This window comes from Hipposideros armiger, unplaced genomic scaffold (genome assembly GCF_001890085.2).
Source record: "Hipposideros armiger isolate ML-2016 unplaced genomic scaffold, ASM189008v1 scaffold_75, whole genome shotgun sequence".
Lineage (NCBI taxonomy): Eukaryota > Metazoa > Chordata > Mammalia > Chiroptera > Hipposideridae > Hipposideros > Hipposideros armiger.
Genome location: NW_017731425.1, coordinates 978,197 through 1,001,201, shown reverse-complemented (window position 1 = coordinate 1,001,201; position 23,005 = coordinate 978,197). Strand labels below are relative to the sequence as shown.

At 57.6% G+C, this 23,005-nt stretch overlaps 1 protein-coding gene across 5 annotated transcripts; it reads left to right on the top strand.

The window, feature by feature from the left end:
• The first annotated feature begins 246 nt into the window (after nucleotides 1-246).
• On the top strand, nucleotides 247-22,884 carry SMTN (smoothelin). 5 transcript variants are annotated; one of them, XM_019643202.1, is made up of 21 exons: nucleotides 247-361; nucleotides 2,078-2,208; nucleotides 6,708-6,856; nucleotides 7,243-7,336; nucleotides 7,428-7,506; nucleotides 7,595-7,692; nucleotides 8,579-8,899; nucleotides 8,988-9,060; nucleotides 9,661-9,732; nucleotides 9,813-10,331; nucleotides 10,516-10,688; nucleotides 13,839-13,991; nucleotides 14,078-14,153; nucleotides 15,234-15,398; nucleotides 15,497-15,559; nucleotides 15,774-15,840; nucleotides 17,270-17,443; nucleotides 17,628-17,745; nucleotides 18,330-18,481; nucleotides 19,431-19,595; nucleotides 22,582-22,884. In XM_019643202.1, the coding sequence occupies exons 2-20, from the start codon at nucleotides 2,158-2,160 to the stop codon at nucleotides 19,573-19,575; spliced, it is 2,742 nt and encodes a 913-aa protein (XP_019498747.1). In that variant the 5' UTR covers nucleotides 247-361; nucleotides 2,078-2,157; the 3' UTR covers nucleotides 19,576-19,595; nucleotides 22,582-22,884. The 5 variants fall into 5 exon arrangements, with proteins under 5 accessions (XP_019498747.1, XP_019498746.1, XP_019498748.1 ...); XM_019643201.1 differs by lacking the exon at nucleotides 19,431-19,595; XM_019643206.1 differs by lacking the exons at nucleotides 247-361; nucleotides 19,431-19,595 and adding an exon at nucleotides 12,611-12,703 and having other exon boundaries at nucleotides 2,080-2,208.
• Nucleotides 22,885-23,005: the final 121 nt, after the last annotated feature.

Genomic DNA, 23,005 nt, shown 5'->3' with positions numbered 1-23,005 from the left:
TTTGGCGCAAAGCTGCGTCCTCCGGCCGACGCCCACCCGAACAGCCAAGGCCACGGCGGCAGTGGTCCCACCGCTACAATCCCCTAAAACCCAGGCCCGCGAGGGGCGTGGCTGTCAAGTTGAATTGTCCAATGGAGCACGAGGGTGGGCGGGACCCTCTCAATGATTGGCTGGCATGGCGGTGAGAGGCGAGGCCGGCAGGGCTGCTGGCGCCGCTGGACGGGCGGCGCTTCCAGAATCCCAGGGACGGTTGCTGAGCGGGTCTGGGATCCCAGTCGCCGCGCCTTCCGCCTGACTGCCCCTAGTCCTTCTTTCGGATCCCGAGCGACCTAACCTGAGCCCGCGTGCGACGGACTAAGAGGTGGGTGTGCGACCCTCCAGGCGGCACCAGGACCTCCGACGGGTCCGGGGGTGGAACCCGGATATCTGGGCAAGTGTTCTGGGACTCTTAGACCTGGGAGCCCCCACCCATCCACGGGGGCTCTAAACTATGGGATAAGGTTCTGAGATCAGGAGGCTCCACAACCCCAGGGGTGCTAGTCTGTTGGGGCAGACACCCGAGGAAAGTTCCCACATTCCTCTGAGACCTCCCACAATCTCGGGGAACCCAAGACTGTGTGACAATGAGCCGTGGGACTGAAGTGGGGCAGCAGCAGGAATACCTGGGGGAAAAAGAGACTTCCTACAGTGCCCTGGAGGTCCTAGATTATGGAGTAGGGACCCTTGGCCCTAAGAATGGGGGAACTCAGTGTCCACAGAACCTAAGTCTGGTGATTACTGAGTGACACTCTTGAGGGGTGGTTATCCCAAAGTAGGTAGAGAAGAACCCCAACAGAGGGAGGTTGGGAGGTTGACATCTGTCCGAGCCTACAGGTATCGGAAAAGCAAGCAGCAACTTGAACAGGCAGGGTCCAATGAACCCCAAATGTGCATTAGTACTCCCCCAGGCCCCCCATTCACTGGATTGGGTGACTCAACAAGTGACTGTTCTGGGGAGGGGGAAGGGATGACTGAGTGATGAATCAACAAGAAGGGGGCAATCCTGGAGCCATTTCAGTCACCATACATTAACTTAGCACCGATGGTTATGTCAGGCTATGGGCCCTCAAATTCCAGAAAGACATTAGGGCTGCAGGAGGAAGGAAAGAGTTGCATTAGGAAGCTGAGCCAGGATTTAGGGGGCCATTTTGATGGGTAGCGATCGTGCAAGAGGGTTGTCCTGAGCCCCTAGGCGCATTTTGGAAGGGGGCTTCAGAAGCTAGAGGCGGCCAAAATTTTTATTAAATTCATCCCTGTCTTCTGGGTCTTTGAGATCCTCCTTCCCCCTGTGAAAAATCCCTGCTCCTCTCCAATCCTCAGTTTGTCTAAGTCCATAGGTTGGACAGTTCAGCTTCTGACAGCCTTTACAGCTGGGGAATTGATTTCTAAGTATGTAAATTGGCAAAAGGAGCTGGGTGCTTGGACATCTTACTTCATGAAGTCAGGGCAGTTGGCATCAGGGGGAGGGCAGAAAGGAAGTAGAGGGGTGTGTACAGAGGGCTGTCCTCAAGAATTGAAAGATGGGGTTACCTTAAAAACTTATGTCACCTGGAAGAAAAACAGTGGCAGTGACAGCAAGGACTTGGATATGGGCTCAGCCTACAGCCAAAGGCTGAGCTTTCAGGGTGGGTGCGGCTGGGGAGGCCCTAGTGATGGGTGGGTTGGGCAAGAAACTGTGGAGTCTGGTGTGCACCCTCTGGTGGTGAGCACAGTTTGGGTAGGCCTTGCTGGAGCCCAGCTTCTCAATCCAGGTCCCCTTGACTCCCTGTTTGATGCTTACACAGGGTGAGGTCCCAGCTTAGGCCACACAGCAAATTGGCAGTTGAGTTGGCTGGGCTAGAACCAGGGATTCTTGATTTGTTGTTTTCCAGCACACCCTAGGGTTGAGGGCAACTCCCAGCCAGGAGCCACATCACAGGTAGCAAGGATGAGACAGCAACGAATGATCATGGGTTAAAGGGGGAAACTGAGGCACAGAGCCCAAGTGCCAGTTGTTTCTGAGACCCCAGCAGACCTGACTCATTTGTGTCCCCTGCAGAATTCCCTGAGCTGGTGTTAGGTGCCACAGTCACTGGGAATCTCACCAGGAAGGGACGGACAGAGCTAGGGGCCAGCGAGATGGCGGACGAGTCCTTAGCTGGACTGGATGAAGGAGCCCTGCGGAAGCTGGTAAGTAGCCCCATCATCCCGTGAGGACTGGCAAGCCAAGCCAGAGAGGCAGGGCCTTCCAGGCTACCTCTCAGCTGACAAAAGGAGGTGATGGGGGAGGGGGCAGGAGGAGAGCTCAGGGGAACAGGGCTACGCCTGTTCCACATGGCTGATACAGAGGCCCCAGTGGCACATGCCTGTCCCTGCCAGGTGCTGAGGGCTGGTCCCTCCCAGCCCCCCACTGCCACCACCTGATTAAACAGTAACTGCTAAGGACTAGCCCATGTGCAGCCACAGGTGGGGAGGTTGGATGTGCCTCTCACAAGCTACAGCCTGGGCAGTGCCCACCCCTATGGGCTGGCCCAATGATAACAGTAGCAGCAATGACTAATAATACCAATGCACAGCAGGGGGAAGGCTGGGTGCTGGGCACCATCTCACAGAATGGTCACAGCCACTCCCAACAGCCAGGAGGACAATGTGCCTCACATAGGTAAAATCACTAGCCCAAGGACCCCAGCTAAGAAGAGGGTGTGCCAGGATCCAAACACACCCAAAAGGGAGATATGGGGAACCAAGAGTCCTGAGTAAGTCAAAGCCAGAAGAGCCCTCATGAGGTCTGCGACTTCTGTCATTTTTCCACTCTGAGCCTCAGTTTCTTTATTGTAAAATGGGAGGGGGGAATGTGTGTGAACCTAATATCTAGGTCCTAGAGTTGGCAGGGGAATGGAATGAGGCATGGGCCCAGATCTTGAGGAGGAAGGATGAGCCTCTATCCTTTTTCACCATCTTCTTCTTGAGTGCCCTAACACCTGTCTCCCCCCATTCACAAAGAGGCTGTGGGACAACACAACAGGACAGGCATGTACCCACCAGCAAGGGCTGGGAGCAGCTGAACTAGATGAAGGATTAGTGCCCCACCCCACCCCCAGCCCCTGACCCTTGTCCAGGGGAGGGGGGCGGGATTAAAAATTTACCATCCCTAGGAGTAAGCAAGTGACCCACCCCACCCCCTCACCATTCCTCTGGAAGCAGGTGCTGGAGCCGCTGCCATGACCTACCAAAGCACTAGGCCTATGTGTCCTCAGCACCTTAAGACTCTCTGGGTGTCTGCTTCCACCACAGATGGCCATGTGCAGCCTGGAAGGGGTGTGTTGGGTTTCCAAAGGTCAGCACGACCTCCGCTCAGGAAGTCGGAATCATAATGGAGGGAATAGAGGCAGAGCGTTCCAGAGAGAAAGCCAGGTCTCCACGCATCCCCATCTTTAGGAATTCCCTCAGGCTCAGGGTTCTACCCCCATGCGGGATTTGGGCGCTAGAAAAGGGTTTCAGAGGAGCCGGAGCAGTGGTTGTAGTTGGCCCACCTCCCGTCCCCTTCCCTGGGAAAGGACTGACGAGACTCCGCCCCTCATCCCGGGACCATGAAGCTGCCCGAGGTCTTTCCCACCATGGTCCGGTTCTTCCACCGCCGGGCGCCCGCCATTACTTCGCCCCAGTGCTGCCGAGGGTCCCGCCCAGCGCGCCGGCCCGGCTTCAGCCGGCCTCGTGGCAGGAACGGGGGCGTCCCGAGCCGGGCTCCTCCCCGCGTGACCGGACCTTATAAGGGAAAGCTGGCCTGCGCCCCAGCGTCGGGCCGATTCGGGGAGCCGGGGAGCCGCTTCCGGCTCGGCTGCTGCACATTCCTGAGGACCGGGTGGGGGGCTGCGTCGGATGGGGCACTTGGGGACATGCAGGCCGCCTTGGTCCCGGGTTCGAGTTCAGACTCCGACACTGACTAGCTGGGTGACCTGGGAGACCTGCTTCAGTTCTGTGAACCTCTGTTTCCTCTCTGTAGCCAGGGCTATTAAAGCAAGAGGTACCCGAGGGCTCCCAGTCCGGCTTGCCTCTGGGCGTCTAGTGCCGGGCTGCGTGGGTGAGGCGTGGGCGGGGCCTTGGGAAGGTTGGCGGTTCCGGAGCCTGTGGGCCTTTAGCGCCCCCTGGCGAGGCTTCGCTCCACTGCCAGACAGTCCCTCCAGGCGTAGTTGGAGGAGCTGGAACTGAGCGAAAGCCAAGCAAGTCTCCTCTGTTGTGTTGGTGGGGAGACTGAGGCCCAGCGAGACGCCAGGGCCTGTCAGACGCCCCCAGCAACCATGGCAAAAAGTAACCGAAGGCCCGGACCCCCAGGAGGCGGAAGCGCCCGCTTTCCTCCCGGGAGAATTTCACTGGTCAGTTTCGGAAACCGCCCCAACCCCTTCCCCTTCCCCCTTGTGGACAATGGTTTTTTGTACTTCCTTCCCTCCCTCCCACAGTCCCCTCCACACATAGCGGTGGAGCCTGAGGGTGGGGAACACAGCACACACAGCAGGGACACTGGGTGGATCTTTGCCTCCAGGCCCAAGGGAAAGGTCATGTTGGAGGGTGACCAGTGGAATGAGGTTGTCCATCCCCCAGCCCTGCCCCACCCACTTAGAGGGAATCAGACAGGGGCTCCCATTTTCCACATGGGGACACTGAGACTCATAGAGGTTGCAGAGGTGGCCAAGTTCGCACATCAAGGTTTTTTTTTTCAGGGACAGGGACTCCATCTCTGGAGCCCAGGGCATTGGGAAGGGTGACCCAGAAAGCAAAGGGCTAGTCATTACGTCTCAGCCTCTTTACCTGTGCACAAGGAGGGCTGGACCAGCCGTCCCCTCAGGCCCCCAATCTCCATGTGTATCACAGAGGGTTAGGCAAGGTCAAGACTGGGAGGTGGGAAGGTGAGCCTCATTCTCCCTCCCTCTGCTATAATGTGCCTCCCAGTAGGCCTTTTATATGTATCTAGTCCAGGCTAGAGGGGGCCTCCAACACAGTACCAAGGTCCTTGAGGTACCCACCGTGGCAGGTAGACCCCAGCAACAGACCTCAGCCTAGGGCATACCCTGGAGTTAGAGAGACCTGGGTTCAAATCCTGGCTCAGGTCATTTCACCATGAGTAAATCACTTTTCTTCCCTGAGCCTCAGTTTTCTCCTCTGTCAGATGGGAGTAATAAAGTGCCAGAGTTTCTGTGAGGTCAGGACAAATGGGGGAGGGGGCTAAGCACAGGATCTGGCATACAGATTCTCAATAAATGTTACTGATGCCTTGGTACCTTGTACTCACTTGCCCTCACCTCTGAGTGGCTGGAACCAAGCGGGGGTGATGCTTACTATAGCCACAGCTATGCAGCAGAGGGAAGGGGAATGATACCCAAGTCACTGCTCCTATATCTACTCACTGCCCAGAGGTGGGGGCCATTGTCCCATCTGGCAAATGAGAAATCCAAGACAGAGAAATTAAGGACATACTCCTGACCACCCAGGACTAGACTGGGGCTAGAGCCAGCTGGGGGTTCTGGCCTGACCCACCCGTACATAGCTCTTCAGGAATGTGGAGCCTGAAGGGGCCTGAAGCCATTCTGTCCCTTCTCTCTTCAGACTGGGACAAGTGAGCTCATGGCGGAGTTGGGCCAGCTCACATTCCCTGCTGAAACCTACCCCCCCACCAACTGGCTCCCCCATGGAGCAGGAAGGCATGATGGGGAGGAGGCTAAACAGGAAGTGGGTAGAGGGTTCCTGGGCCTCACCCCTAAATGACTTGGGGGGTGGAGACAAAATCACTTTGCCTATACTTGCTCCCATCTGGCTCAGGCCCACATTGGAGGCTTATTGCTGCCATTGTGTTCTTGGGGTTCCTCTCTTCCATGAGCCACAGAGGTGCTGTGGGCGGGGGGAGACAACAGGATTGGCCGACTGCCCAGAGAAGATGCCCTTTCCCGAACCTGGTTAGACCAGCCACCCCCAATTTCTCAGAAACTGAGGAGCTAAGAAGTCTGTGGGAGCACCTGTCTCACATGGACACCTTGGGTGAACCCTAGTGTAGCTGCCTTAGCAATCTAGAGGATTGGCCCTCCCACTCTGGGCCTTGGCTCCTTTGCCCCTTTCATGGTGGCTAAGGCTGGGCCAGTGCAGGAAAAACAATAGCCCCCAGCTAGGAGGGGAGCTAGGACTTCTGAGCACCGGCCCCTGCTTCAGTTTCCCCACCTGTCCAATGTGGGTGAGGCTGCCATCCCCAGCAGGGCTGTGGTGCTTTGGGACTAGACCATGGAAGTCTCTCTTGCTCACAGGATGGACTCCAGCTGCCCAAATCACCCTTCCGTTCCCAGGGGCACTGTTAGCGACCCATAGGATGGCCTCCCTCCTTTTCCTGCTCCCAGAGGTTTCATGAAGGGCCCAGAGAAGCAGGAGTCAAGTTGAAGGAATGCCTAGCTTAGTACCTGGCACAGGTGGGCGGTTGGTGGCTACTCACTCTGTGAACCACGATGGGCTGTCCAGAAGCCGTGGCTGCGTGAGCTGGGTCTCCCCGAGATGCTGAGTGGGTGGGTACAAGCACGTGATGAGTGTGGGGCGGGGGGAGTAGAGACAGACCACTCATTGTGCCACAGGCCAGGCTGTGGGTAGCTGATGCCCACCCTCTGCCCCTGGCAGCCAAAATGACCTGCCCCTCGCCCCCGCCTATCCTGTAGTTGGAGGTCACAGCGGATCTGGCAGAGCGGCGGCGCATCCGCTCAGCCATCCGGGAGTTGCAGCGACAGGAGCTGGAGCGAGAGGAGGAAGCCCTGGCATCCAAGCGCTTCCGTGCTGAGCGGCAGGACAACAAGGAGAACTGGCTGCAGTGAGTGTGTGGGGGTGGGGGATGGGGGGGAGGGATTGGACATGCAGGTGGGGGGAATAAGTACCAGGGCTCAGCTAATGCTGTTCAGGCAGGCACAAGCACAGGTGTGTCTGCTGCCCGTCTGGGTGTGCAAATGGGATACACAGGGATGTTTGTGGGCATGGACCACATGCCAGTCCTGGTGTCCTGGCCACGCCCATGTAGACCGCATGACTGAGTGTGTGGTATTAGTGCTCGGGTCCACAAGCGTGCATGTGCCAGCATATCACCAGAGGGTGTGCACAGCCACATGCCCCTCTGCCAAGGTTCTGGGTACCCTGTCTTGGCCCCCAACCTCATCCCACATGGCCATGGCAGCGGGGGTTATAGGCATGATGTTCCTGCAGCTCTCAGCAACGGGAGACCGAGCAGCGGGCTGCCCTGGCGCGGCTGGCGGGGCGGCTGGAGTCCATGAGTGATGTGGAGGAACTGACCTCACTGGTGAGCCCCAGGCCAGGGCACAGGGTGGGGGCAGGTTAGGTAACGACCTGGACCCACAGCCCAGTACCCGTGGCTTACCTCTCACCCACAGCTGCGAGGTGCCGGTGAGTATGAGGAACGCAAGCTGATCCGGGCCGCCATCCGCCGAGTAAGGGCCCAGGAGATTGAGGGTACGTGCCCTGCCCCAGCACCAGCCCTGCCTATGCTGCCCATAGCACCTCCCAGCCACTCATCTTACTCTTTTCCCTTCCCTTCTAGCTGCCACCTTGGCTGGAAGGTTGTGCAGTGGGCGTCCCAACAGTGGCTCAAGAGAGGACAGCAAGGGGCGGGTAGCACACAGGCTGGAACGGTGTGAGGTAAGAGCTGTGGGTAAGGTGGGAGGGTGGCCCAGTATCCTCTGCCCACAGATGCCATCTGCACAGAGCATGTGTGTCTTTGCTAAACTGGTACTTGACTGAGAAGAGCCTCTTAGTGTTTGGGGGACACTAGGGCTCTATCTCAGGCCTCTGCCCACTCTCCCAGGCAACCTCTGGTCACATGTCCCCCACTCCCAAGTTGTCTATACCCAGGATTTCCCCTCAAAACCAGCCTGTCTACACTGCGCCCAGGTTCCTGTCCATCTCCCAATACCACCTTTGTTGACCTCCCTGCTGGCCTCCCCACGCCTACTTTCCACCTCCACTACTCAGCAGACGGGGATCTCCCTGAAATGCAAATCTGACCCTGGTACCTCCCTGGCTAAAACCTATCCTGCAGCTGCCCTCCCCCCTCCAGAGAGTCCACATCCTTACCTTGGCTTACAGGGCCTGCGTGTCAGGCCCCAACTGACTCATAAAGCACTGTTCACAGAGTGGACTCTGTTCTCCAGGGAGAGGTCAGAGTGGGTGAGAGGTCATGCCATGTAGCTCCCCTAAGTGGCCAGCAGAGGTCTCTGAGTCCCTGTCAGGATACCCACCTTCCCTCCTGATTAACCAGGCTGAGGCCAGGGGTCAGGGGTCTCCCCTTTAGGGATATTAAGTCTAGAAGTCCCCAGCCCCTGTCATTAGGATCTGGTTCTCTCTGAACTGCCCTTGACTAGGCGGTACCAAGAAGTGAGGATCAGACTGCCAATGGCGTACCAGTGCCCATGCTTATGCAGGTGTGCCTGCAGGAAACCATGCCCAGCCTCTCTGCTTTGCATGCCCTGCCCTGAGCATCTGCCAGCCTGGGGAGCCTTGGTCACAGTCTATGGGTCCCCCACAGGTGCCGGAGCCAGAGGAACAGGAACAGCAGGCAGAGGTCCCAGAGCCAACCCCAACCCCTGAGGTCACCAGCCGGGATGTGACCACAGTGACACTCCTGCTGCAGGCCCCACCAAGGAGCACATCCAGCTTACCTGCCTCACCTGACAGCTCACCCACCACTGCTTCTCCTGAGCCTCCACTGGAGCCTGCCAAGACCCAGTGCCCTGCTGCCGAGGCTTTGGGCAGCCCCAAGCTACCCCGCAGCCCAACCAGGGCTGCCAGCCTTGAGCCCCAGGAGCCTCCAGCACGCCCCAGCACTGAGGGGCAGGAGGTCAACAAGGTGAGTCTGGATGACGGGGAGGTATACCAGGCAGGTGAGCTCCTTAGTCTGGGAGTCAGGCCCTGCCCATCCTGTGTTTCCCCTGCAGCTCCTGCCTGGCCCCACAGAGCCCCCTGCTGCCCAAGACCCCACCAAAGGTCCCTCCAACACAAAGAGAGCAGGTGAGGGTTCCAGGAAGGATAGCTACAGGCATCTGCCTTCCCCTCCCCCAGCCTCCCTTTCCCTGCCTAGAAAATGGGCTCTTGTGCCTAGAGAGCTCCAGCCTCCTCAGGTCCAGGCAGTCTCTGACACTCCTCCTACTGCCCCTGAGGTGTCCCCGCCCCCCAGCCATGGCCAGAGGCCTCCCCGCAGCCTTGAAAGGCAACGGGCCTCAGGCACATTCTTTTCCCCAATAAGGGAGTGCGCCCATCTCCCAGTTGGAGCTGTGGGCAGTGCTGGCCAGGGGAGTGTCCCCCAGCCCCATCAGTAGGGAGGATCTGGGCACCCTTCCTCCAGCCCAGGCCTAGCCACAGCCCCCAGGAGTGTCCAAGTCATCCTAGGGTCAGGGCAGGAGGGGAAGGAGGGGCCTGTAAAGGAGATGCAACTGAGTGGGGAGGCCAGGAGCTGTGGGAGGTATAGGATGGGCTGGGGAGGCTGAGGAGATTGGGGTGCAGGAAGGGTTTGGGAGGCTGAGGAGGTGCGGAGGAGAGGACTGTGAGAAGTGGAACCCCATCCACTCTCTTTTCCCCTACATGGCTGCTACCACCTCCCCATACTGCCAGACCTAGCTGGACCCCGTCCCTTCCAACGTTCCCTGTCCATGCTCAGCCCCCGCCAGCCAGCCCAGAACCGAGGTACTGCCTATTCCCGTGACCCCAGGCTCTGGGCAGTCCCTGTCCTACCCAGTCACTGACAGCCCTCCTGTCCCTTCTAGAGCCCACCCCCCTTGCCAGTGGACCGTCCCCGTTCCAGCGGGCTGGCTCTGTACTGGATCGCGTGCGCAAGTTTACATCTGATTCTCCTATGGCTGCTGGGCTCCAGGACGGCGCACCCCAGGCAGTCCTAGGCCCCTCGACCCCTGCAAGGCTCCTGGGCCCCTCCTATGTCAACATCACCCCTGCCTCCTCCTCTGGCCACTCCTCACAGAGCTCCTGTGACACCTCTTCCCGGTTCAGCAAAGAGCAGCAAGGAACAGCCCGGCCCCTGGCCCAACTTCAGAGCTGTCCCCAGGAGGAGGGCCCCAGGGGGCGGGGCTTGGCTGCCAGGCCCCTTGAAAACGCAGCAGGGGGGGCCGCAGCCTGCTCAGAGGAGCCCAGTGCCCTGCTGCCCGTGGCTGTCAGCACTGCCGAGCCAGGGACCAATATGAAGACCACATTCACCATTGAGATCAAGGATGGCCGTGGCCAAGCCCCCACAGGCCGGGTGCTGCTGCCCACAGGCAACCAGAGGGCAGGTAGGCCTCCCTGCTGCTGGAGATGAGTGCCTGTAGCCTTCCAGCTCTGCACACAAGACAGGTGTTGTGGCCAGGGCTCCGCGTATCTCCAAAGGGTGTGCTGGGAGCGAGGGGCGTCATCATCTTTGGCTGGCACTGTCCTTAACCCCACCTGATCCTGACAGTAGCCTCTCTTCCCTTCCAGAACTGATGCTGGGGCTGCGGGCACCCCCCACCCTTCTCAGCACCAACAGTGGGGGCAAGAGCACCATCACCCATATCAGCGGCTCTGGAACACCGGCCCGGCTGGGCAGTGTTACTCACATTACCAGCTTCAGCCATGCCTCCCCTAGTGGCCGAGGAGGCTGCAGCATTAAGGTGAGCCCCTCCTCACCCAGCCAACCTCACCACCCACGTATGTGGACTGCTTCAGGGTATTGAGCTGGCAGGGTTCCTCTACTCTATTCCTCCCCCACTGCACACACGGGGAAACTGAGGCCCAGAGAGAGAAGGTGGCTGCCCACAGTCCACAGCCGGTTGGTGGCAGAGCTGAGGCCGGACCCTAGCCTATCAGCCACTAGACATGTCAGAAATTTTACTCTGTATTGGCCTTAAGCTTTCCACATGCTGATTTCTGATCTTTCCTCCAAAAGTGATTGGTTTATTCCTAATGAACAAATGAGAAAACTGAGGCTAAGGATTGTAAGGGCTTGCCCCCCTCTTCCTGTGGCAGCCCCAGTGCCCCTGCTTTTATCCCACACTGGACCTCAGCTCTGAGGTGCAGAGCTGATCGTCTGCTTATCCAAGATCAGCCTGGCCCATTAGAAGATTGGAGATTAATGATTAGCATCTATGTCTTGGAGGGTGGGGCGTGCTAGGCAGAAGCACTGATGAGGGACAGACAGGTAGGGGGACACCAGTCAGGTGAGGCAGCAGCCTAGCAGGTGCCACGGGAACTGAATACGCTGCATCCTTCCATTATTCATTCCCAAGCTCTGGATCAGCTGGCTGGGAGCTTAGCTGGGGAAGGGATCCCCAGTGGGCTGCCTGGCTGCCCAGGTAATGCCCTCTATGCACCAAGGACTGAATGGGACTTTGGCTGAAGTGGGATGGCTAGAGCCATCTTTGGGCCTTCTCAGGGGTGACAGAGAGAGGGTGGGGGCAAGAAAGCAGCCTTCTCCCCACAGAGCAGGACCTAACTGCTCTCTGCAAAGGGAGCAGGAGTGGTGGCTGAGGCCCTTGGGGTGGGTGGGAAGTGTCACAGGAGTCCTGGGTCTGATACCACCAACTCGCCTCAGTTTACCCATCTAGAACCAAGAGGAAGCAGATAATGTGCCTATAATGTACTTGTCCAAAGTCCATGGTTGGATCCAAGCACCTTATACAGGCCAGAGGACATTTATCTCAGGGACGAGACACTTGTATAGCAGGTTGCTTAATAGCCCACCTCCTTGTGCCTCCATTTCCCCCATGTGTTCAAGGCTTTCTAAAATAGCATGGCATGAGGGGAAGGAGTGCAGGCTCTGGAGTCTGGCAGAATGGATCCTCAAAGCTAATGCACATGGCCCAGGCAGGCCCATTCCTTGCTCCCTGCCTCAATTTCCCCACCTCTGGGGCACGGGGCCCTGGCCTCAGCAATCCTTCCAAATCTTTGCAGCCTTGCTGTGCTGCGAGTCTGTGATCTCTGCAGGGACAGGGCCAGGGCCAGGCCTGGCAGTCTGCCTGCTTGGGCAGGCCACCCCTCCCCCATGGTCCCCTCCACAGGGAGCCCAGAATAGGTTTCTATTTGGGCTGCAGCCCCAGCTGGCGGGTAGCGGGCTGGGAGGCCAGCAGGGGCGGGGCAGGCCCACTGCCCTTGCCTTCGCCCTCAGGCCAGCTGCAAAGACTCTGACACTACCAGCCATAGGCAGCAGTCCCTACCACTGTCCCCATCGTCACCCGACCATAGAGCCCCTGCCAGCACCATGCCGGGGGTACCAGGGCCTGGGTCTGAGCTGGCCACCGCCCTTGAGGAGCGATTGGGCCAGGCATTGGAAGAGCTGCGGGCTGTGGCTGAGGCAGGCCGGGTGGCAGTGACCCAGGCAGCCGAGGCAGCTGCCTTGACCATGGAGCCAGTGGCCCGGGCAACTGAAGAGCTGCGGGCGGAGACAGCAGCACTGAGCCGGCGGCTGGATGCACTGGGCAGGCAGGTGGAGGTGCTGAGCTTGCGGCTGGGGGTTCCACTTGTGCCTGACCTTGAGCCTGAGCTGGAGCCCAGTGAGCTGCTCCTGGCTGCCGCCGACCCCGAGGCCCTCTTCCAGGCGGCCGAGGATGCCGGGACCCCCGTAGCCCACCCGCCTGCCTTCAGCACCCGCCGCCGCTCCTCTGCCAGCCTTGCCCACAGCAGCAGTCTTGTAAGTCCCTATGGTCTTGGGGGAAGGTGTGGTTCTGAGCCAGGCTCTGCCTCTGCTGTGACTTTAGGTGTGCCACCATCTCTCTGAGCCTCAGTTTACCTCTCTGTACAAGGGACTGGGACACTAATGCTCCAAGACTGAGGCCAGAGGGTCCCAGGCTCCTGGCCCTGAGGCATGTGTGGCTGCTGCCCTGGCATCCCCTGGCCTGTCCCCAGGACTTTCAGTTTCAGGAAGACTCTGCACCTGAGGCTTTTGCAGCATTTGAACCAGTGTGGGGCACCCCCCACCCCCACCCCCTACCCCAGCCAGTCTGAGCCTCCCTGAAGCAGCTGCCACCTCGGCTCTCCTTACCCTTACAGCAGACAGAGAGGCCCTGCCAGAAGGAGATGAGCTATGATAGCTGGGCAGGAGGCTTGTCTGCAAGGAGCTGGGGAGATACCCTAGTGGGGCTAGGTTGGGGCTGGAGGCCCCTTTGAGGGTAGTTCCAAGTGGAGTATGGGGAGTAGGAGTGAGCTTCAGAAAGGTCTTGGCTCTGGGCAGGCCCAGTCAGACACCTGGTCAGAAGCCTATGGGCCTTTGGCCAGCCTCCTTGGTGTGTGTGTGGGGTGGGGTGGGGAGGGGGTGTGTGCTGCCTGGGCACTCACCTAGTAGGGCCCAGACCTTGGGAACTGGCAGGACAGAGCACAGTCTGCCTGGGAAGGGGCTGAGAATGAAGCAGAAGGAAGAACTCAGGTTCAGGAGTTAGGCTACCTTCAGCTCAGACCCGGGACTGCATCACACTTATAGGAGGACTGTGGGCAAGTCATTCATCTGCCCTGAGTCTCAGTTTTGCCTTCTGTTAAATTGGGACAGTAAAATCCCCAGTGCTTATAAAGGGCTTACTACTAAATGGCAGTCACCATTATTGCCACTATTAATTGTATTAACACAATCCTGGGTATGTGGGCAACCCTACAACAAGGCTCTCAGTGCCTCTTCCCTGAGCCTGACACCAACATGGCCACCCTTGGGCAGACAGTATGGCTGGCTAGTAATTTCCAAGGCAGCCCCAGGGCCTGGTGTCCTGTTCATTGGGGGCATGGTTGGTTTCATCTAGACCCCTACTTAAAGTCCATGCCCTCTTCCCACCCCACAGATGGAACCAGAGCCAGCCGAGTCCCCCTCTGCAGCAGTGAAAGTGGCCAATGGCACTGAGCAGACCCGGGTGGACAAAGCACCAGAGAGGCAGAGCCCACTGAGTGCCGAGGAGCTGATGGCCATTGAGGATGAGAGCATCCTGGACAAGATGGTATAGCTGGATCTGGTGGGCTAGGAGTTGGCAGGGGCAGGGACCAACAGGCACCAGGTGGGCAATGACAGGAGCTTTATCTGCAGCTGGATCAGACTACAGCCTTCGAGGAGCGGAAGCTCATTCGGGCTGCACTACGTGAGCTACGACAAAGGAAGAGAGGTAGAGAGCCAGTTGCCCCACCCTAGATCCATCTGCTCCCCTCACTCTGGAGTCCATTGGTGGACACACCAGCTTAGTAACTGCCCTACCCAGCTTCTCCTCTAGACCCAGCTGTTCCTTTGCTTCCTTCTCCCTGGCTCCAACTGCTCCCTTCCCTAGCTGCTTCTCTCTCCTGGTCACCCCAGTTATTGTCCCCAACCAGCTTGTCTTCTCCTTCTTAGACCCAGTTGCTCTCTCTCTCCCAGCTACTACTCCTTGGATCCAGTTGCTTTTTCAAGTCCTGTCAACCACTGCTTTCCTGAATCCAGATACTCCTTCTCCCAGCTACTTCTCTCTTAAAGACCATTGATGACCAGCTTGGTCTCTGCCCCCACACAGCTTTCCCTTCCCTGGGCACAGCTGCTTCCTCCATGAACCCAGCTATTCTTTCCCTCAGATTCTAGATTCTTTGCTTCTCCAGATGCTCTGAATTATTCCCTCTCTGAATTTAGCTGCTTCCTCCAGAGCCCACTGATGGCCACCCAGCCTCTATCTCCACCCACCTACTTCTTTAGGCCCAGTTACCCCTTTTGCCATCTTCTCTCCCAACTACTCTTTTCCCTGGATCATATTGCTTCTCAGGTACCTCCAATTTCTCTCCCCAGATCTAGATATTTCTTCTTCTAGGGGCTCCTCTTTTCCCCTTAAGGCTCACTTAAAGGCCCCTCTCAACTGTTGCCCTCACCCAGCTTCTTCCCTGGACTCTGGTACTCCCTCCCTTGATCTATATACTCCCTCCAGACTCGGCTACTCATTTCCATAGAAAATCCCTTTTTGGATCCAAATACTCCCCCTTTCAGTTCAGCTATTCCATATTCCCTTGTTTCTTCTTGAGTCCATCACACACACCCCACTCCCTGCCAAGTTATGATTATCCCCTCACCCCCGGCTACTCCTAGAGAGGCCCTTACATCCTATGTTTTCGGTATTTCTAACAAGTTGCCCTCCACCCCATCTTTTGTGCCCTGTGTGCCCGTTACATATGTGCTGTGTGGGTGATGGGTGGCCCTTCCGGGCATGCATGGGGCATCCCCCGTCCAGACCAGCGGGAAAAGGAACGGGAACGGCGGCTGCAAGAGGCACGGGCTCGGCCAGGGGAGGGCCGTGGCAACATGGCCACCGAGACCACCACGCGACACAGCCAGCGGGCAGCCGACGGCTCAGCTGTCAGCACTGTCACCAAGACTGAGCGGCTCGTCCATTCCAGTAAGGGGCCAAGCAGGGCTCAGGGCTCAGGGTAGGGACATATCCACCCTACTGGTCCCTATGCCTCTCACACCCTTCCTCATCCTCTGCCCCTCCAGATGATGGCACAAGGACGGCCCGCACCACTACAGTGGAATCAAGTTTCGTGAGGCGCTCGGAGAGTAAGGCTGCCTGGTGTCGCCCTGTGCCTACCTGCCTGCCCGCCTCCTCAGGCTCTTCCTCGAACTCTCTCTCCATACTTTTATCTGTCTGTTTCTCTATCCAGTTATCACTTTTCTCTGCCTGTGGCTACAACTGTGCCTCCCCATAGCCCCCATCCCATCTCCTGATGTCTAGCCCAGGCCCTCACCCTGCTCCTCTTCTCCTTTCTTGTAGATGGTAGTGGCAGCACCATGGTACAAACCAAGACCTTCTCCTCATCATCATCCAAGAAGATGGGCAGGTGAGCACAGCCCACCCTCAGACCACAGAGGAGTCAGCACCACAAGGGAACTCACTGTACATCCATTCTACAGAGGGAAATAGACAGAGGCTGGGAGATGAGAGGCATACAGCCAAGGAGGGGCAGAGTGAGAGTCAGACCACTCTTTCTGGCCTTGTGATCTCACCTAACTCTCAACGGCACCACAGGCGAGGCCAGAAATTTTGTTCAGGGTTTCACAGCTCCTAGTGGCAACAATATTGAACCCTTTAAGAGGCCTGTCTACCACACTGAACTGCCTGGTGGCACTGCCACTTCCCAATATCTGCAGGCCACAGCTCACATCACATAGCACTTTTATACCTTAGACCCATGAGGAAAAGAAGAGTACACCCCATCTATGTTACAGAGGTGTCGGGGCTGGTACAAAGCAGGGACAGGATCACAATCTAGACTGGGAACCAGAAGGATCCAGGGACTCTGAAGTCAGAAACCTGGGTTCAAGTTCCTGTGTTGCTCCCCATTCCCTCTGAACTCTGAGGACAGGGGCTTCAGTTTCCTCATTTTTAGTGTGAATGACAAGGGTCCCTCCTTCCTGTGAAGTTTTTTTGTTGTTGTTGTTTAAAGATTTTTATTGGGGAATTGGGGGGATGGGAACAGCGCTGGGGAATTGGGGGAAGGGGAACAGACAAGTTGCTGTCCTTTTGTTCTTCAGTCTAGTTGTGGAGGACGTTGCTTCACTGGCCCAGGTTGGCACCATCATTATCTTCTTCCCGGGCGAGGCAGATCAGTCGCCGGCTTCTGGGCGGCTGCTCATGGCGGCTGCTGGCACTCACGCTGGCTGCTGGCTACATACGGTAGCCCATGGCAACCCACTGCCACAGGGGCTGCAGCCTACGCCAGAGCCGGCGACTCACAGCAGCCCAGCTCCAGGTTGAGCTGTTGTTCAGCATCTTAGCTGTGGAGGGCAGTGTCACTGGCCCTCATATGTGGGATCCGAACCAGGGCCCTCTGGCGTCCCAAGCCAGTTCTTAACCATCGCGCCACTCGGCCGGCCCTTCTTGTGAAGTTTTAAATGGCACGTACGAAAGGCTCAATAGACATGAGCTATTATTACTATTACTATTATTATGCTGATCGGCATTATTAGTTGATAGTGCCCACATGCTGAATGCACCTCAAACTTGACAATATGACGAGCTTTCTCAGAGAACTCCCCAGAGTTCAAGTCTGTTGAAAAAGAGGTTGGCTCCCATCTTCTTTTTGTTTGAGCCTCAGTGCACTCCTTTATAAAATGGGTGTAGTGAGGAAGCCTCCCTTGCTGGCCGTTGTCCACCATTGCCAGAGGAGGTACAGAAAGAGTAGTGTGTGGAGCGCGACAAGACCCCTGCCTTGGTGAGTGGGGCCTGAGCCCCAGGAGCGGCCTAACTGCCGCCTCTCCATCCCCCAGTATCTTCGACCGCGAGGACGAAGCCAGCCCACGGGCTGGCAGCCTGGCGGCGCTGGAGAAACGCCAGGCAGAAAAGAAGAAAGAGCTGATGAAGGCGCAGAGCCTGCCCAAGACCTCGGCCTCCCAGGCACGCAAGGCCATGATTGAGAAGTTGGAAAAGGAGGGCGCGGCTGGGTGAGCTGCTTCTGGCGGGGCCTAATGAGTGCAAGGGGCGGGGTCAAAAATGGGAAGCGCAGCTTGAACTGTGGTGGGAGGGGCCTGAAGGTCCACGAAAGTGGTGCTGAGGCCCACCGAATGGACCTACAAAAGAGGCGCCCCCTATAGTGTTGTGACCTGGTACCCAATAACACCCTCGCAGCAGCCCTGGCGGACCCCGCACAGCAGTGCAGCGCTCCACCAGCTTCGGGGTCCCCAATGCCAACAGCATCAAGCAGATGTTGCTGGACTGGTGCCGTGCCAAGACACGTGGCTACGAGGTGAGCTCTTTGAAGCCAGGTGGCTCAGCAGTCCCCCAGACAGCAGCTCAGCACCTCCCCTTTAGCAGAACTCTTTCTCACTACCTTGTACCCTTCACAGCCACCATGCCTGGCAGGGAACATGGGAAGCCCTCTAATGGAATGAAGAAACAGGCTCAAAGAGGACACATAACATGCCCTAGATTCCAGAATACATGATTAAGTGTCAGGGCCCAATGAGGGCCCCTTGGATGGTGGGCATGGTTCAGGACCAGACCCCACCCTTGGAGACCCTCCTTCATTGCTCTTAGAGACACTGGGTAAATTTCTATAAGAGGAGAAATGATGGGGGTATGACCATGGCCCGAGCTGGGTGGTGCTGGGCCTCTTGGTTGCTCTGTCCCTGTCAATAGCAGACATGGGAGTTGACAGACTAAGGTGGAGGAGGCTCATGTTCCTATTGCTCACCCGCTGTGCAGCCTTGGGCAAGCTGTAGGGCCTCTCTGAGCCCAGTTGCCCTAGGTCTGGAATGCCGGAATGCTGGTGGTGGAGGGGAGGGGGGTAGAAGTCATAGGGGAGCTGACCAGTCTTCCCACCATCCATAGCATGTGGACATCCAGAACTTCTCCTCAAGTTGGAGTGATGGGATGGCCTTTTGTGCCCTGGTGCACAACTTTTTCCCTGAGGCCTTCGACTATGGGCAGCTCAGCCCACAGAACCGGCGCCAGAACTTCGAGGTGGCCTTCTCATCTGCTGAGTAAGTGTGAGCCCCAGCCCTGTGGCGTCAGCTGGGCATCTGGAGGCCCAGCTGTCCCAGGACCCTCTGGAGCTGGCCAGCCGCACTGTCAGACAGTGGCTGAGACCTCCTTCCCCAGAAAGCCCCGTCCCCCTCCATTCTGCCCACCTGATGCAGAGTGTGCCAGGTGCCCGCCGGAACGAAGGAGCCACAGGCCCGTCTACCAGCCCGGGCTAAGACCCACCAGGTGGCCCTGTCCATTTTCCCTCCATCTTCCTTCTGCCCCTTTCTCCCTTTCTCTCTCTCCCTTTCTCTGTCCTGCTCTCCTCTCACTATCATCAGAGCTTCCTGCTCCCACGGGATCCCGGCTGGAGATTCCAAAAGGAGGCTCCTGGCCCGGGCACCGTGCCCGCCCAGCCTATATAGGTGTTGCCAGAGGCTTATATAGGACATCAGCAAGCCCTCCACTTTGGAATCGTTGCCCCGTCTGCTCACCTCACCCTCAGCACCCTCTTCCATCTGTCTTCCTTCTCTGCCTTTCTCTTCCTAGCTCCCCCCAGATTTCTTCCTCTTCTTCCTCCCTCCACCTCCTCTCACGCCTCCCTCACCCCCGCTCCCTGGGGCACAGCCCTCCTCTCCAACCTGGGTGCCAATGCCATCGGCCCCCCACCCCACCCTGTGTTCCCGCTTTCCCCAAGAGTTCTCTGCACCTGTGATTGGTCTGGCCCCCCACCCCTGTCTGCATCGCACACCATTAGTGACGGGTAGTGAGCGGCACGTCCACAATGGGGAGGAGGCATGCGGGGGGCTGGCAGACTGCAGCACTAAGAGTGTAACTGAACTCATGTCTCTGTGTGTGTGTATGTGTATGTCTCTCTGTTCTCCTCCCCTCTCTGTTCTCTGCCTCTTCCCCCTTTACCCTGCCTGGGCCCCGCCTCCCTGCCCTTTCCCGGCCCCCTACCCTCCCCAGGACCCATGCGGACTGCCCGCAGCTCCTGGACACAGAGGACATGGTGCGGCTTCGAGAGCCTGACTGGAAGTGCGTGTACACGTACATCCAGGAGTTCTACCGCTGTCTGGTCCAGAAGGGGCTGGTAAAAACCAAAAAGTCCTAACCCCTGCTCGGGACCCCACGGTGAGAAACGCCTCCTCTCCCGCCTGCCCTGTACACCGGAATCTGCTCAGCGGGGCACAGAGAGAGGCCTGGGAGGTGGGTGGGGGAAGCAGAGGGACCCTGAGAAGATCCAGGAGCCAGACATGGCCCTGTCTTCTGGCATTTCAGGGCCTAGCATCAGGCAAGGCCATTCTCCTAAATGATGACCCAAGGACTGAGATGAAGGAAGCCCAGGAGGGACCCTGGGGGAGGTACCTGCCCCAGCCTGTAGGCCTAGGACAGGTTATCTGAAAAAAGTGCAGACTAAGCTGAGATCTGAACAACAAAGTTCAGGATAAAGGTAGGAAAGGGAGTTCCAGGCAGAGGGCAGAGGGATGAGCCTATGGCCAGGGCTAGAGGCAAGAGATGGAGAGCATGGCACCCCCAGGAAGGGAAGGAAGGTGTGAGGGGGTTGTGGGGGCCACAGTCAAGACTTTAAACTTCCTCCTGAGGACAAGAGTCATAAAAGGTTTCCAAACAGGAGGGATGTATGTGGTCTGGTTAGCATTCTAGAACAATCCTTGGATGAGGAATGGAGAGCCGAGGGGGTGGACTAGATAGCTGGAGAAGCTTAATAAGATGTAGGACAGGCTTCCAGATGGATCTGGTTGGGGAGGGAAGGAGGGTCAAGGAAGCCTCCCAGGCCTTAAGTTTGGGCACTGAGGAGTTGGTGGTGCCATGCTCCATGCTGGGGAGCTCAGGAGCAGGGCCAGTTTAACAGGAAGATGTTTCTGGTTGGGATCCTGGATCCCCAAGCCAGGTGTGGCATTTCCTGTCTTGTCACCTCACCTCAGGGCCTCAGTAGAGAATTTAGATCCTGAGCTAACTGCTGGTTCCAGACAAGGAACTCAGCAGAGAAGAAATGTGGGCTCAGAGTGACCCAGAGAAGAGAGGTGGGCTCAGAGTGACCCAGAGGGTTAGGTCAGAACTAGGGCCAGAAACTAGAACTCCAGATCCCCCATAGTAGCTCTTTTCCTTGCCTCATCACTTTTCACACCTGTGTTGTAAAGAGAAGGAAAGACAGGCCTAGAGGGAACAAGGGGATTGACTGAAGTAATGTGAGTCAGGGACAGAGCTATAGGTGCACTCGGATGCCCCTTGGGGCCTGGAGCTATTGTGGAGGGCAGCCCACATGTGCACACATATACTCAGAGAAGCTGTGCAGGTGAGGGGAGGATGGGCTTGATGCTGTCTCCAGGTCATATATGGACTTAGGAGTTGCTGCTCAGCAGACCAGCCTGAAGCAAGAGGGGCCCAGCCCAGCCCTGATCCAGTTGGAAAGTGTGACTCAGCTGTGCCGTTGCTCCAATTGCCTGGTGTTTGGCCTTTCACTGGGGCAGCTGGAGCCCTGAGCCATGAGCCCCAGTGTAAACAATGGCTTTATAAGGTCTCCAGGGAAGACACCAGGGTTGGGAGGGAGTTCCACATTGGGGGAGGGTGGCTGGGATCCCTGGGGAGATAGTCACTGCTGGAAGGAACTGCAGAGAGAGACTGCCTCTCCACCATAGTACAGCTGAGAAAACAAGCCCAGTCTGGGGCAGACAACCTCAAGGGCACATAGCACATCAGTAACAGAGTCAGGAACCCCTTACTCATCCAAGGTCTCAAATGAAGCAGAAAATGACTATACTGTTGCTATAAAGACAGGAAAACTGAGTCACAGGGGAGGGCTTTATCTAGCATCTACAGCTGGTCAGGGATAGAGTCTGGTCTGAAACCGAGGTCTCCTTCCTCCCAGGCTTCTTCCCTGGAGTCCATTGAACTGGGAGTAAGCCCCAGCCCTACCATCATCCTAGGTTTGACCTGGAAGGCACAAGATGGGAGGTAGACCTGGAGCCCTTGGGTGTCTTGGGAACAGGAGCAATTCCTGTCCTTATGCCTTCCCTGCCAAAGGAAACTCAACAACATTGATTGAGTACTTACTATATGCCAGCATGGCAGATGGGAGGGAGCATGCCGAAGGGGACTTGCTCTGGGAGAGGAGGAGAAGTGGAACCAGGGAGCAAACTCCAGCTTTAGAGTTCTGGGGCTGGAGTTGCGTGGTAGCTGTAGCCCACTTACCCAAGTGGAGAGAGGGCTCCAGGCAGGTGCCAACACCCAAGACTTGAGGCCTGGGCCCTATCAGGCCCAGTCCTGCATGTAATAAGCTGTGGGGCTTGAAACAAATGATTCCTGTGACTCAGTTTCTCTATATATAAAGTGCATCTGGCACTCTAGAGAATGGACAGAAGGGTGGTCCCACCCCTGAGAGTGATGTAAATGGTCCCATCTGCTTCCCCTACTGTACCCAAGGGGGGTAATAAGGGTTAAAGAACTGCCCCTTCCAGCCTATCCACATACCTTCCTGGCCATCTCACACAGCAGAGCTGTCCCCTGGGGCAAGGAAGGGGGGGCACTCTGCAGGATGTACAAGGCCAGGGAGCTGGCAGATAATCTGGGCCCCAGAGGGTCGCTGGGGCAGGTCCTGGCTGCAGGGAAAGATTGCCAGTGATAAGGCCCCTTGGGTGCAATGGCCCAACTGAAAGTCGCGTTGCCAGCTGGAGTATGCCATTGAGGATGAGCAGGTGGTGCCCCTCCAGAGAGAAGTGAGCGGGGTCTGGAGTGAGAACCTCCCCAGGGCTAGGAGTAGAGACCAGTACCCTGCCCTCACTGAAATGAGGCACAGACTTCCTCTTCCTGCCATCTTCACCTCCACCTGCCTGGCCTTGCTCCCTACAAAGGTGCCTCCAGGCTTGGATGGGTGGAGCTTGGAGCTTCCTGCCTTCCTGGAAGGCTCCTCTCCCCCCACTCCGCAACACACACACACACACACACACACACACACACACCCCAGGCTCCCTTCAGCCTATTGAGAGTATGGAATTTGTGGAGACCAGCAGGCTTCCTCCGTGAAAAGACCTCCGGGTGGAGGGTCGCAGCAAAAGGCGGAGCCGGCGCTGACAGTCACCCCCGTACCCCCTCCCCGCAGGATGCTGGTGGACTGCGTGCCCCTGGTGGAGGTGGAGGACATGATGATCATGGGCAAGAAGCCCGACCCCAAGTGCGTCTTCACCTATGTGCAGTCGCTCTACAACCACCTGCGGCGCCATGAGCTGCGCCTGCGCGGGAAGAATGTCTAGTTTCCCCCGCCCGCATAGCCCGCCTGCAGCAACTGCCCCCACCATCCAGGCACCCTCCTCTCCCTGTGCGCTTGACCACCGCTGCCCTGTCTGTCGCAACACCCTCCCTCGCACACACACGCAGTTTTGATAAATTATTGGTTTTCAACGACCTTGACTCGTCTCTGCCTCTTCGGGGTGTTGAATGGAGGGCAGCTTTGGCAAGGTGTGCCCAGGTGCCCCCTCCAGCATCTAGGCGTTGGGGAGCCGACAGTACTGAGGGGTTGGGGGGTG